Source organism: Echinops telfairi, unplaced genomic scaffold, assembly GCF_000313985.2.
Source record: "Echinops telfairi isolate 266 unplaced genomic scaffold, ASM31398v2 ScPeMD7_70;HRSCAF=299, whole genome shotgun sequence".
NCBI classification, from domain to species: domain Eukaryota; kingdom Metazoa; phylum Chordata; class Mammalia; order Afrosoricida; family Tenrecidae; genus Echinops; species Echinops telfairi.
The window spans coordinates 7,630,553-7,644,745 of record NW_022103968.1 but is presented as its reverse complement, the minus strand read 5'-3'; the positions used below and the strand labels follow the sequence as shown (position 1 = coordinate 7,644,745).

Here is a 14,193-nt window from a genome sequence, read left to right as displayed (position 1 = left end):
GCCCAAAACAAAGAGAAAGTGAAGGGAGAAGTCGGCTTGTTCATCTTCATTATCCGTGTAGAACGTCCAGGGAAGAGAGGGCTTGTCTGGTGTCCGTTCCAGAGGAGTCTTCACGGAGGTTCTTCTCTGGAATGTCCACCCAGGTCTGGGCCTGCGGCTGGCCAATGGATCCAACAGATGTGAGGGCCGAGTGGAGGTCTACCACGCCGACACTTGGGGCACCGTGTGTGATGACAACTGGTCCATCCAGGATGCCCACGTGGTCTGCAGGCAGCTGGGTTGTGGCCTAGCTGTTTCTGCCCTCCCGGGAGCAAGTTTCAGCCCCGGGACCGGGCACATCCTCCTGGATAATGTCAACTGCACAGGAAAGGAGTCCTCCATAGAGCAATGCCCACATGATGGCTGGTTCAACCACAACTGTGGGCACCAGGAAGATGCTGGTGTCATCTGTTCAGGTGAGTGCAGCACCTCCTGGACCTGCCATGGGCATGCCAGGCCAGCCTAGAAGGGCCAGCTCACCTTCTGAAATGTATCACATTTCAACTGAGTCAGCATATCTTTAACCCTTTGTGACCGTGAGACATACAACACACGCCTACATTTTCAGCCTGTTGGGTTTCTTGGGAAGCTGCCATCCCAGTTGTAGTAGAACTGATGGGGACAGTAGAACTATGTGAATCTGAAGAAACCAACATCTGTCCACTAGTCCTACCAGTAGAGTCCACTTGGGACACATGTGTCTCATATAATTGCATCAAAATTCGTATTACCTCCATTGTTTCCCTCGGTTTCAGCATGGCTTCCATTACTTAAAACACATGTTATCACCAAATAATTCAAAGCAGAAAATAAGTTGGTAATGAAAAGACTGAACTACTTAATCATCCTGGTTTCTATCATGAAGCCACCTGTTTTCTCTGTGCCGCACATAGGATGTCCTATACTGCTGGACCTCCAGGCACCTGTGAGTTCATGCCCGTCTTATCTATTGAGTGGTGACTAGCTGTCTAGTATAGGGACCACCGCACCCCCATGCCACCCCTCACTTTGACCATCCCTGACAAGCCTTAACTTCCCTTGAGAGAGCCCTGAGCTCCACGTCTCCCGGAAGGCGAAGACCCAGGGCCCCTTTTCATCCCTTCAGAGAGAGGCGGTCTTGACAGTAACAGGTTGGTGTGGGACCCTTTCAAAGAGCTGCATCTCAGAACAGCTCAACAGCGCCAGCTCCTGGCCCAGCACAGTGACTGGCACCTCAGAGGCAATGGCAGCAGGGAGGGTCAGAGCGGCGGGAGCAGGGGAGCCTGTGACAGGAGCTTCTCACCAGCCTGCAGCTTCACCAGAGCCCCAGAGTGCAGACAAGATGTCCTGTGCTTAGTGGGATTGTATCCTTATCACCCCAAGATGAATCTTGTTTCTTTGAGTTTCCTATCTTTAATCAAAAGAACACACACACCTTCAAAGCGACATCCACAATGTAAAAGGTAATTATTTGACTAGCGATCAGATAGGGTTGTTTAAGAGACATACTCATTTATGTGACTTAGATGGTAATTGAGAAGACAATGAAAGTCCGTTGTGTTTGTTTGCAATGTACTCACAGTGAGTGTTCTTTTTTTTTTCCTCTTGGCCATGTATAGTGTCTTCGACTCCTGGGGAGCATGCACACCAGTTACACCCAATAGGTACTGTTCATATTCTTACATGTTGCCATTGTTTTTCTGGGGCTAGAGTCCAGCCGTCTATGGCTAGCAGATGGGCAGCAAACATTATTGTCATGACCCTGGTTCTCTTGTACGAGAACCGCCCTGTGGGATAAAAGCTGTATTCTTACAGGCGAGCCATAGGATGGGTCTTCTAGCTTAGGGGCCTTTTCCGGGGAAGAGCCAACCCTGCAAGAAGAAGAAGAAGCATATGGGTGATGGATGCTGGGATGGAGGGATGGACGGATGGACGGATGGACGGATGGACAGATGGACGGATGGTTGAATGGTAGGATGGATGGATAGATAAAGGTATCTTCTTAGTGCTAAAATGCTCCTAAATAAGTTCTAAGCCATTTTCCCACAGTCTCCCAGCCCATCTACCCTCATCAACATCCTACCCTCAGCCTTTTTGTTAAGGCTTTTCCCATCATGCCCTTGTGAACCCTTCGTAAAAGGGGCCCCGTGAACCAGCTCCCGTCTCTGAGGGCTCAGAGTCTGGCATTCTTCTTTACTGCCTTCGGTCAATCCCTTACCACCTTGCAGAAATGATGACCTATCTTCCCCTGCTTGGTTCTCCGCCCCACACCATCACCAACACCACCCCCCAACCGCCTCCATCATTCTCCCCAGTAAATATTTGGTTCCATTTTGGTTTTGATTGTATCTGTTTTTCATTTCAGTAGACTAAAATGATTTTGCCTGGAGAATGTCACTCTATTCTTTGTGCGACCTGAGCTAGAAATGGTCCAAACTCCCAAGCCTCATTTGAATTAACTTTTAGGGAAACAGCACCAGAAAGAAAGCCAGTTCTTCTGAAGTGTGAAGTTGACCTCTAAACCACCTGGGGGTCAGGGGCCCCAGCCTCCCGAACAGTTACAAGTCCACCTATCACCCACAGCTGGGCCTCCAACAGCAGGGGTGTGAACGGCTTGGGTCCGCTGCGAGGCGGATTTTTTTCTCCGTGCTGCTGTGGCCAGGAGCTCGGGCGTTGCAAGTGCCCACTTAAAGGCTGGTGGCACTCACGTCACTGTATGAGGGAGTTACTGGAGAGGCAAGCTGCTCACAGAGAGGATTAGCTTCACGTGGCATGGAGCTCACCGTGGTAGCATCAAGGGGGGGTGGGGTGGTCTGTGTAAACATGAACCCCGGCAGTGCCAGTCTGTGTTGTGGAAGGGTCAGCCGCATACGTCTTTTCCAGGAGCCCAAGTGGCACAGGAGGTTAAAACATCCAACTGCTAGCTGAGCAGTCAGTGGGTGAAACCCTTCAGCTGCCACACGGGAGGAAGATGAGGCCACCTGCTCCCAGAAAGAGCACCACCTTGGAAATCTTAGGGGCCGCCCTGTGCTGCCCCCCAGGTCACTGTGGGTCACCACAGACCCTGGGTTTTCGTCTTTCCCAAGCTGGTGGTCTCCTTTACAAGCCAACATGTGGTCTGCAGTCCATGTTGAAACCGCCCAGTGAGGGAAGAGATTATCAGGTGTGTGCTAAACTTCAGACACAGGTACAAACCCCGGAGACTCTCTTCTGCTGTACATGTCACCTCCTTGGGCCGTGCTACCCAAACTGTCAGGGCAGGCCTGGGTACCACGGTCTGCCTGGAAGGGCATCTCGGTTGGTGATAGGGAACCGGCTCATCCTAGCTTGCCTCTTCGCCCCTGCAGATCTGCCCGAGGTGAGGCTGGCCGATGGGAAGAGCAGGTGTGAGGGCCGCGTGGAGCTCCGCCACAACGACACCTGGGGCACTGTGTGTGACGACCTCTGGGGCCTGGCCGCAGCCCAGGTGGTGTGCCAGCAGCTGGACTGTGGGGCAGCCCTGGCAGCCCCAAGGAACGGTTTGTTTGGCCCTGGCTCGGGCCCCATCATCCTCGACAATGTGCAGTGTACTGGCAATGAAAGCAACCTTGGGCAGTGCCACCACCTGGGCCTCCTCGTCCACAACTGTGGGCACCATGAGGACGCCGGGGCCGTCTGCTCAGGTACCTGGAGCCCCTGGATCAGGTGTCTATCGCAAGGGACAGAGCCAAACCCACCAGGCAGATGATCACTGAATGGCCTGGGGGACCCAGCTGGGGGAGCAATTTGTCCTTGGTTACCTGGAATGGACCTGCTTTTAGCAATGGGAGTTCGGCATTCCAGGAGCCTCCAGGCTCCGGTAACTCGGGACAGTAGTCAGTCTAGTTCCAGGTGAGAAGAGTCCTCGGATGGAGCTTGTCTGCCACAGCCCACTTCCCTGGGCCTGAGATGAGACGAGAGCAGATGTCGTCCTAACCCCCACCTGTGCCCCTGCCATGGCCTGGCTCTGAATTTCTAAGGATGGGTTTTCCATCCGTCTCCATTTGTAAATTTCCCACGAAGGTGCCATATATACTCGAGTATAAGCCGACTCAAATATCAGCTGAGGCACCTAATTTTACCACCAAAACTGCATTAAAAATGTGCTGAAAACCTCAGCTTATACTCGAGGATATATGGTATTTCCCAAGCGAGCCATTGTTGACTACTCTCCCGGGGTGCTGAACGTCTCCAGTCTCCTGTCTCTAGGGAGAGTTTTATGGAAAGAGAGTAAGAAGAAATCTCTCAAACACCATTTTGTTACTAAATAGCATGGCTCCCGCATCCTTGCTGAGCTTGACCCAGGAGACAACGTGGATGGGGGTGAAGACCACCCAGTTTGAGCCAGTCCCCATTCACGGTGAGCAGGAAGCTCAGCAGAGATCTCGGTTTCACTGGGTTTTCAGTGGCTCTGGCCTTTGGAACGTCCATGGTCAGGCCCTCTTCTGCGATGCCGCTGGGCTGGGGTCAGCAAAGCGCTTGGTTGCATCTGCGCCAAGCAGGGATCCGACCTACAGACTCACTCGCTGCCATGCAGTCAGTGCTCGAGCAGAGCCATCCTATAGGGCAGGGTAGCATGGCCCCTGTGAGTTTCTGAGCCTGTAACTCTTTCTGGAAATAGAAACCCCGTCTCTCTTCCTCAGAGCAGCTGGTGGTTTTGAACAGCCGGCTTTGCAGTTAGCAACCCAACGCACAGCCATGATGCTACTGGGACTCCTAGGAGATGAAGACAGGAGGAGGGCATCCAGAGTGAACGTGGCTCATTGCACTGTGGGTTAGGCGTTAGGCTGCTGACCGTCAGATTAGCAGTTCAGAGAAAGATAACTGACTACTCCCCTACGTGCACTCTTGGAAGCCCTAAATAGGGTTGTTATGCATAAGTTAGCATCAACTGGATGGCAATGAATTGGACAGTTGTTTATATTGAATATTTACCATTTGCTGCTTAGAACAAGCTGTCATTTCACAGGATGAGATCTACTGAGTCAAGATGGGACCAAACACCCCTCGTTATAGCCTCCGAGCGTCTGAGGGGCTGTTGAGGGCTCCTTCAGGACAGGTTCACATAGAGCAGTGGTTCTCAAACTGTGGGTCACGACCCTTTTGGGGGGTCAGTGACCCTTTCACTGGGATCGCCCAATTCATAACAGTAGCAAAATGGCAGTGATGAAGTAGCAACGAAAATAATTTTAGGGTTGGGGGTCACCCCCACATGAGGACCTGTATGAAAGGGTCACGGCATCAGGAAGCCTGAGACCCACTGAAGTAGAGGCTTCCAATTAGTGCCGATAAATCAGGATCTACCCCTGAGGTTGCCAATGCCATCGGGTGGAGTGAGATTCAGAGAGGCTGCCTGGTCGGTGCTCAGCCTTCAGAAATTCTGATCCTCCTGTGATGGTGTGATGTTTGCTAGAATGTTCTGAACTGGAGAGGGGATCCTGCACAGATGCAATCCATCTGTCCACTCAACTGCAATCCATCTGTCCCCTCAACTCATTTCCCATGAGCCCTTTGGGCAATACTCACCTGCACTAACCTGCTACCTGGGTTTTCTCTCATAGCTGCTGGAGTTGCCCCAGAATCGGCAGAAATGGCTCTGACAGTTGGTAAGCCTTTCACCACCACCACCCCGCGCCCCCTTGGTGGTTATTGAATCTTTCTAGTGGTTTCCCTGACATTACAGTTAATGGTGGTCACCTGGATCCAGGCTTATCCCAAAACAGACAAAAACTCACTGCCTGATTCTGACTCCCGGCAAACCTGCAGAACTTGCTTCTGAAGCAGCAAGTCTCTATGGGAGCAGAGGGCTCGTCCTTCTCCCACGCAGTGGCTGGCGGTCTGAAACCACTAACCTTGAAGTTAGCAGCCCAGCACCGCCGGGCCGGAGGAGATACAGACCTACCTCCATGTCCACTCATCAAGCCAAACCAGTCACTGGTCCAGGCTCTGGATCTGGAAAAAATGCTGTAATTTTGAACATGGGCCCCTGGGCAAATTTGTCCTAAAATAAGTAATTCATGAGAAGCTGCCTTACACACATTCCTAGACTGATGTCTATCCTTTGGATGACTTGGCTCTGAAATAAAGATATATCCTTGACCTTGCAATTTCCCACATTATCAAAGATGGGAATAATGAGGGAAAATGGTCACAATCCGTGCCTGTACGGTAAAGCTGGCCCCTGCAATTGTAAGCACTAATTTGACTTCTTCCTATGGCACCTAGAACACAAGGTAAGAGTTTCCAGTGTACTGGAATTCAAGGTTGGTGTGTGAGTCTGGGTAGACTTGAGAAACAAGTCCATGGACACACATATGTGTATAAGAAGAGATTTATATACAAGAGCAATCGAACACTGAGAAAACAGCCCAGCTCAAGTCCTTAAGTCCGATATTAGCCCAGATTTCTGAAATCAATCTATAAAGTCCTCCTCAGACTCACGATACACATGCAATGACGCCAATGCAGAAGATCACAGGCCAGTGGGTAGAAAGTCTTTGGGTCCAGTGGCGTTGTAAGCATCTCAGTGCTGACAGGGGTCTCTCTGTGGCTTCTCCTGCTTCTGAGGTCTGGTTGCTTCCAGGTGGCTTTCCTTCTACGATGTCTCCCAGGGAGTAGCAGAGAGAGAGAGAGGTGTCTTCCGCCTCTAAGAAGGAAGTACCAGATTTCCCAGAATTCTCAGGAGAAGGCCATGCCCACAGAAGTCTCATTGTCTATCTCCAGATTGACAGCCTAGACTCCACCCCTACACTCTTCATCCTTAAATTGACACCAGATTAGATGACTATGAGGCACTGAGGATAAGTCCCAGTAGAAATTACCTCCCAGGAGCGCTAACCACGTTCACATCATCTCTGGGTCTTCTCCAGACTTGCCTGTCATCAGATTGGTGGATGGGAGCAGCCGGTGCGAAGGGCGAGTTGAAGTCTACCATGACGGAGCTTGGGGAACCGTGTGTGATGACCTCTGGACCACCAGTGCTGCCCACGTCGTGTGCCGGCAGCTGGACTGCGGGGCGGGCATCAGTGCCCTGGGGAATGGCCACTTTGGGGCCGGTGTAGGGAGCATCTTGCTGGATGACGTGCAGTGCCAAGGCACCGAGAACACGCTGGGCCAGTGCCAACATCGGGGCTTGTCCATCCACAATTGCGGCCATCAGGAAGATGCCGGGGTCATTTGCGCAGGTACTTGCTCTCGGACTTCTCCTGAGGGTGCTGCCAGAACTGTAACTCTTGGAGGGGGCCTGGAGATGAGTGTGAAGACATCAGGGTTCCATTGTTGCTGGCTGCTGTTGAGTTAGCCCTAACGCATGGGGGCCCAGGTACAACAGGAAGAAATTAAAAGCTGCCCAGCAATAGACCACCCTTGTGCTTGGCTGCAGTCCAACTGATGTACTCTGTAGGGTTTGGACTGACTGATTTGTAGAAGTAGATCGCCCAGTCTCCTTTTCTTGGATCCTGTTGACATTCTCCAAGCACATACGTAGGTCCCAGGCTTGGCCATGGAATGCTGTGGTTGTTAGGTGTCATGGAGGCAGCTCTGACTCATAGTGACCCCCTGCCCTGTCCTGCGCCATCTGCACCATGTTCCTATGCTTGAGCCACTGCTGCGGCCACTGTGTCAAAGCAGCTCGTTGAGGGCTTTCCTCTTTTTGTAAAGACACATTTAGACATATAGGACAACCCTGCACGGGTGTGTGGGTAGGATTTTTGTTTGGATGTTTTCTTATATTGTCTTTTATTTGGCACTTTCAGCAGCCGCCACAGAAGTGACCTCTTCACCTGGTAATTACACGTGTTTGCTTGCTTACGGTAGGCCTTTCGTGTTATAGATTGCCTTGAATACAGTCAGGGTTCGAGTTTATATTTCATATGCAGTTAAATTTCAAGCCTGTAGCAAACGAATACAAGATACTCACAGCTTCATTGGCTGAAAGGGTAAATGTAGCAGACAGAAATCACACGGCTTCCAGATACAGGGCACCGGGTTTACTCCCTTCCTCTTTGGTCTCTGAATCTGTTCATAACGACACGGCCTCGCTCACATGCCCACTAGTGCCCACACATGTGGGTATTCCGTAAACTCTGCTGTTACTTAAGTCACAGGACTTCAGAGCATAACAGAGTTCCGCATCTCGTAAACGTATTTCACGGTGCGGTACACTCATCCTAAATTAAAAGGACTGCATAGCTAAACGAGTTGGGGAAATCCCATCTTCCTCTCTTGAGAATTCACAGGCTACTAGCTCAGTAAAGGCTCGGAGGAGTCCTGCAGTCAAGGACCATTTTTCATGAGGTTTAGCACAACGCTTCTCTGAATCCTGTGGCCATTGAAACATTTGAGCAAAATGCAGCATCCCTGCATTTGGGGCCAGAGAACTTGGAGCCCAGTTCTGGCTACCACCTTAACCATGTCTGCAATGATGGACAAGTTGCTGTGCCTCTCAAAGCCTCTGCTTCCTCAATAATAGTGCATGCATGCGCACGTGCATGCGCACGCGCACACACACACACACAACTGCCACTTAGTTGACTCCAACTCATAGCAACCGTGTAAGGCAGAATAGAACTGTTCCTACAGAGTGTTTTTAAGAGTGTAGATCTTTACAGGAGTCTCATCTTTCTCCCATAGAATGGCTGGTGGGTTCGAACTGCCCACCTTGAGGTTAGCAGCCCAGTGCTTACCCACAGCACCACCTTTAAGGGCCACTGAGAGCTCAATAAATAAATCGACAAGTTGCCAGCCTTTTAAAGGCCGTGATATGGAGCAAGAATGAACACTTACCTCCAGATGCTGTGACACATCTCTGTCTTACAACCCTGGACAACAGGGCCCTTCCTCAGAAGTGTACCGGGGAAAATATGTCCACTCTCTTTTGCTTAAAAGAGACAGGAAACATGTTTCGTTGAGGGGATGTTTTCATTTTTAGCATTTCATGTGTTTTTAACTTGTGTACATCAACTTCTTTTTTCGATAGGGGATTAGTGGAAGAGCAGGAAATAACCAGGCCTCCTGCTCAAATGTTTTCCATAACAAAGCCTGGCGAGTAAGGCTGTAAAGACAGAACTGTGTGTCACCAGAAATAAGTTTAAAAGGTGACCAATGTTCCTTTGTGTTTTGTCTTCAGTCGTAACATCGACTTTGGCAGAAGTGACTCCCTTACTCGGTGATGTCCTCTGCCCGTGGCGCTTTGAATGCAGCCAAATAGGACCACCGCATGGCTGTTGTCATGCCCGTGGGCAGGCACTTGTCACCGTCTCTGAGTCCAGCGTCTGGTCTACCCCAGACTCTGGGCCAGGCAGGAGGGGGAGGGGCAGAATGGAGAGGGGCGGGCTTGGCCCTGTGGCGTCATTTCGTTGGAGGTCCCCCGCGCCCTCCGTGTCATGCATCCCTCCCTCACCACACTGTCAAGGTGGCAAATTTGCATGGATTGTGTATTCATTTGATCCTATCTGTCTTCCCTAAGGCATGGTTCACTCCATAAGAACGGCACTATATCTAGATTGTTGATTGTTTTACCTGAGTGCTGAGTACAGTTGACTGTCACATGGTAGATGATCGGTCAATATTTGTGCATTAAGTCAATAAAGCCCCTGGTGTTTGTGCAGTGGAGACAGAGTGTGTTAGGCTGGGCTGACTAGAGAAACAAATCCAGAGATACTCATCTATGTAGATGAAAACATTTTATATTAAGAAGTAACTATATATCAAGAAATGTCATCCCAGCCCAGTCCAAATCAAGTCCATAAATCAGATACTAGTCCATCAGTCCCTCTTTGGACTCACGCAGCCACATGCAAGGATGCAGACTGGAGGAAAGCCCGGCCAGTGGGAGCAGAGGCCTTGCAGCCAGGCTCCAGTAGCTCTCGGAGGGGCAGGGAGAGTCCAGGTCCTCCCTTGGAGAAGGCACATCCCCAAGGAGGCAGCGCCAGCCTGTGACCTGACAGCAGGTTGAATTCCACCCTTACACTTTTCTACATCTTCAATTTGACATAGAATTATCTAGCTACCACACAGAGGGAAGAAAACAAGCCGATAAAACAATGTAGTAGGAGTTGATCGATATTGCCTTTTCTGGTTTCCAGCATCTTCAAATATTGCTGAAACCACGTCAGAAGATCATTTTAATGCCATTTTGGGTTCCATGTTATTATAAATGATTGTATTTGGCTTGCCGATGAGTTCATTAAGCAACTGTTCATGTCCTGGTCAAATTCTTTGACTTTTAATAATCTATTGAATACACTTACATGGAGTTGATTCATAAAGGGCATCCATAGGTCCCCCAATAGTGAATGAATTCTGGGGACACAGCTAAATGCACAAGCCAAGAGGAAAGTGTGTTCAACCTATTCAGTGGAGCACAGTCAAGCGTACAAAATCAATGAGTAATTAATCATTTGCATGACCGGTCTAATGTAATTGCCCACTCAAGTCCATGGAAGGAATTTCTCCCAGAGACTTACAAATGAGTGTTGCCAGGATGGCTGTACCGGGTCCTCCTTAGATATTCCAGCAGCCCTGGTGAAAATGGGCCAGCTGCTGAGCTCTGGACCCAGGCAGTGTGGGTGCATAGTTGACTAAGATAGCAAGGAACCCACTTCTTGTGGAATAGTTTCTAGGGAAAGATGCTTCACACTATCTCAGGAGTTTCTGGAGTGACTGGGCTCAAGAACCTAGCAAATAGAGTGTCTTACTGGTGAGTTGGTTTGGGGCCAACAAAGAGGACCCTCTTCCTTGCTCCAGTTGGTGTAAAAGTGGCCCCTTTACCTGGTAAAGGTCATTTCTAAATACTTAAGTGATTCTCTCTCTTTTAATACTAATGGAGAAATAAGGCATCCGAGTCAGCAACTAGAATGGCAAAGTATGGCCTTTGTTGCTTATAAAGCCGAGCTACAGCTACAGGTTACATTTCAGAACAAGAGCCAGAGGGGCTCGTTGGCCCCTTCCCGTCTTCTTCGTCTTCCTCTTGGAACAGCCCACGTAGGGGAGGTTCCAGTCTGCAATTCCTCTGCCTCCCACCAGCTGGAAGAGGAAAAGATAGACAGAAACTAAATTCCAAACCAGAGATTCACTCAGAATGACTGCAGGGCAGAGTAGCAGTGCTCCCTGGGCTTTTCAAGCTTGTAAATCCTTCTAGGAGTAGAAAATCTCCTCTTTCTCCCGAGGACTGACTAACAGCCTCAAAGTGCTGGTCTGGTGGTTAGAAGGGGAAGGGGTGGGAATCCTCCATTTATAGACTCTGAGATTGGCCACACACGGTGGAGAGCCGTGGACTGTGGCCTTCTGAACATGTTACCTTCTCCACCTCTGAAGGTGAGGCGAGAGGACTGGAGCTCAGAGGCTGGGAGACCTGGGGGGCACGGGAAGAAGGCTTGCCTGGACAGCAGGACACCGTGGCTGGCCAGTCCTACTGCTCAGTGAGGGCCACCTTGCCATCTCCTCACCTTCTAGAAACACGTGTGCCACACGCAGCTGTCTAACTGATGCCTTTTTCATTTTTTATTTTTTTTCAGCTGCAGCTTCGGTGTCAGCAGCCGTGACCCCCGCCCCAGGTAAAGTGCTCTGTGCTGTCCCATTAAAGGTCCCTTCTTGGAACTCTCCTCGGCAAATTAGGCTGCTTGATAAGAAATTTGGCCTCACATAAGCTTCCGTGAAAAGAGGAACCTGGAAGTTCTGCTCACTAGGACAGGCCTACCTCATTTTATTTTTTGTCAACTTATTGCACCTCACCGAAATTGCATTCTTCCCAAATTGAGGATTTGACGCTAGCCCATATCCCAACAGTGTGCGTGCTCAGTTCATGTGATAGGGCCTCCCGACAATTTTTCAAAAGGCTATCGTAGACCTAGCAGACAAGGGATCAAATGAACATAACTTCTGTACTCACTGGGAAACCAAAACATGAATGTAAGTTGCTTTGTCACCAACTTGGCTTTCTCATGATGGTCTGGGGCCAGGCCCTGTGACCCTTCTTCTTGCTGGGTGTGGATTCCTCGTCACTCTCTGCAGACGTGACCTTCCATCAAAAAACGGAGTCTCACATTGTGCTGCTGTGTACATTGCTGTGATGGACTTCTCTTGGGTGGTGCAAATAATTAAGCACGTAACCACTAACCAAAAGACTGACAGTCCAAACTCATCCAGAAATGCCTCAGAAGCTAGGCGATCGATCTGTTTCTAGGAGGTAATGGCCTTGGCAGCCCTATGGAGTAGTTCTCCTCTGCTCACATGGGGTGGCCATGGGTCAGAATCAACTCTATGGCAACCCACAGCAACCCGATTGAGAGAACGAGTCCACTTGGCAGCCAGTTTGACCACAAAATCAATCTCAATGGCAAATGACACTCAGGTATCCTTTCCCTTGCTATGCATTAACCTGCCCTCTCGGTCTATATACACGTGCATCTTCAAACTCTGCAGAAAAGCATGCTGCCTCAGGTAATATTCTTCTGCCTCATATTTCTTTTTTTTTAATCATTTTATTAGGGGCTCATACAACTCTTATCACAATCCATCCATTGTGTCAAGCACATTTGTACATTTATTGCCATCATTGTTCTCAAAACATTTGCTTTCTACTTGAGCCCTTGGTATCAGCTCCTCATTTTTCCCCTCCCTCCCTGCTACCCCATCCCTTATGAACCCTTGATAATTTATAAATTATTGTTATTATGTCATGTCTTACACTGTCTGACATATCCCTTCACCCACTTTTCTCTTATCCATCCCCCAGGGAGGAGGTTATATGTAGACCCTTGTAATAGGTTCCCCCTTTCTACCCCACCTTCCCTCCACCCTCTCACCCCTGGTCTTATATTTCCAGTTCCTATCTGTACCAGTGTACATCCTCTGGTCTATCCAGATTTGTAAGGTAGAATTGGGATCATGATAGTGGGCAGGGGGCGTACAGGGTGGGGGGAGCATTTAAGAACTAGAGGAAAGTTGTATGTTTCATCATTGCTAAGATTAAATATGACCAACTCCCCTTCTTCTATTGACAAACGAACATTTTGCCTACAGTATAAGCCCAAGTGTCTTTTTCACTAGAAATTGCGCCCATGTTCCTTTTGTTCATTTTTAGACATGGAGGTGATGCCTCTACTAGGGTGTGTGGCTTTGGTCTTAAGCTGATGTGCCCATGAAAGGTCAGGCTGGGGGGCCCCACACCACTCCCTGCTTGGAGGCATCTGCATTGTCTTCAGCTAGACTTCAACGCAGCCAGCATGCTCCCAGGTACACACTGAAACCAGGTTGCTGTTGGGTCAGTTCTACCCACTCTCTCTTCTGTTTCAACCACTGATTTCTTAAGGGCCATTGTAGCTACACTGTCAGGCAAACGAAAACAGTGCATCTGCTCTCCACTCGATTTGAGTGTGGTTCTTCTTTATTTGCAGATACAACGTCCACTTCAGACAAAACAGCTTCTTCTCCAGGTATGCTCTCTGCCCTTTGCAGTAATGCTGCAGTGACTTTTCAAGTAACCCCCTTGTTTCAAGTAACAAGGACTTACACACCAAGGCTAAACACTTCTCTTCTGGTTTCCCAGGAGAAAATGACAACCACCATAAAGATGATGATGATGATGATGATGATGATGATGATGATGATGATAAAGAAGATGGAGAGGGAGAAGAAAGGGGCCATGGAGGAGAAGGAGGAGAAAGGGAGAAAGGAGGAGGAGGAGGAAAAGAACACGAGAAAGAAGATGGCGCAGACAATGGCAAAGAAGGAGGAGAAGGGGAAGGAGAAGATGATGATGAAGGAGGAGGAGGAGGAGATGAGGAAGAAGAATATGAAGGAGGAGATGGAGATGAAAATCATGAAAGAGGAGGAGATGGAGACCACGGGGAAAAGGATGATGAAGGAGAGGAAGGAGGTGATAAGGGAGAAGCTGCAGAAGGAGGAGGAAAACGAGAAAGAAAAGAAGACGGAGAAAATAGTGAAGGAGAAGAGGAGGGAAAAGAGGAAGGTGGAAATGCACATGATGAAGAGGAAGGAGAAGGAGATGAAGATGATGATGGAGAAAAAGAAGGCAAAGGAGAAGATGAGGAAGAAGACAGAGATGAAACTGATGGAGGAGGAGGAGGAGATGAGGAAGAAGACGGAGATGAAACTGATGGAGGAGGAGGAGGAGATGAGGAAGAAGACGGAGAT

The 14,193-nt window shown here is 49.4% G+C and overlaps 1 protein-coding gene across 1 annotated transcript in view; it reads left to right on the top strand.

Annotated features, from left to right (window-relative positions):
* The window catches only part of LOC101644335 (deleted in malignant brain tumors 1 protein), a 93,031-nt gene that overhangs the window by 63,137 nt on the left and 15,701 nt on the right, over positions 1-14,193 (top strand). Inside the window, exons 14-17 of the mRNA XM_045291394.1 lie at positions 144-455; positions 3,366-3,680; positions 6,906-7,220; positions 11,353-11,456. Coding sequence (XP_045147329.1) covers positions 144-455; positions 3,366-3,680; positions 6,906-7,220; positions 11,353-11,456 — 1,046 coding nt within the window. The remainder of the gene's footprint in view (positions 1-143; positions 456-3,365; positions 3,681-6,905; positions 7,221-11,352; positions 11,457-14,193) is intronic.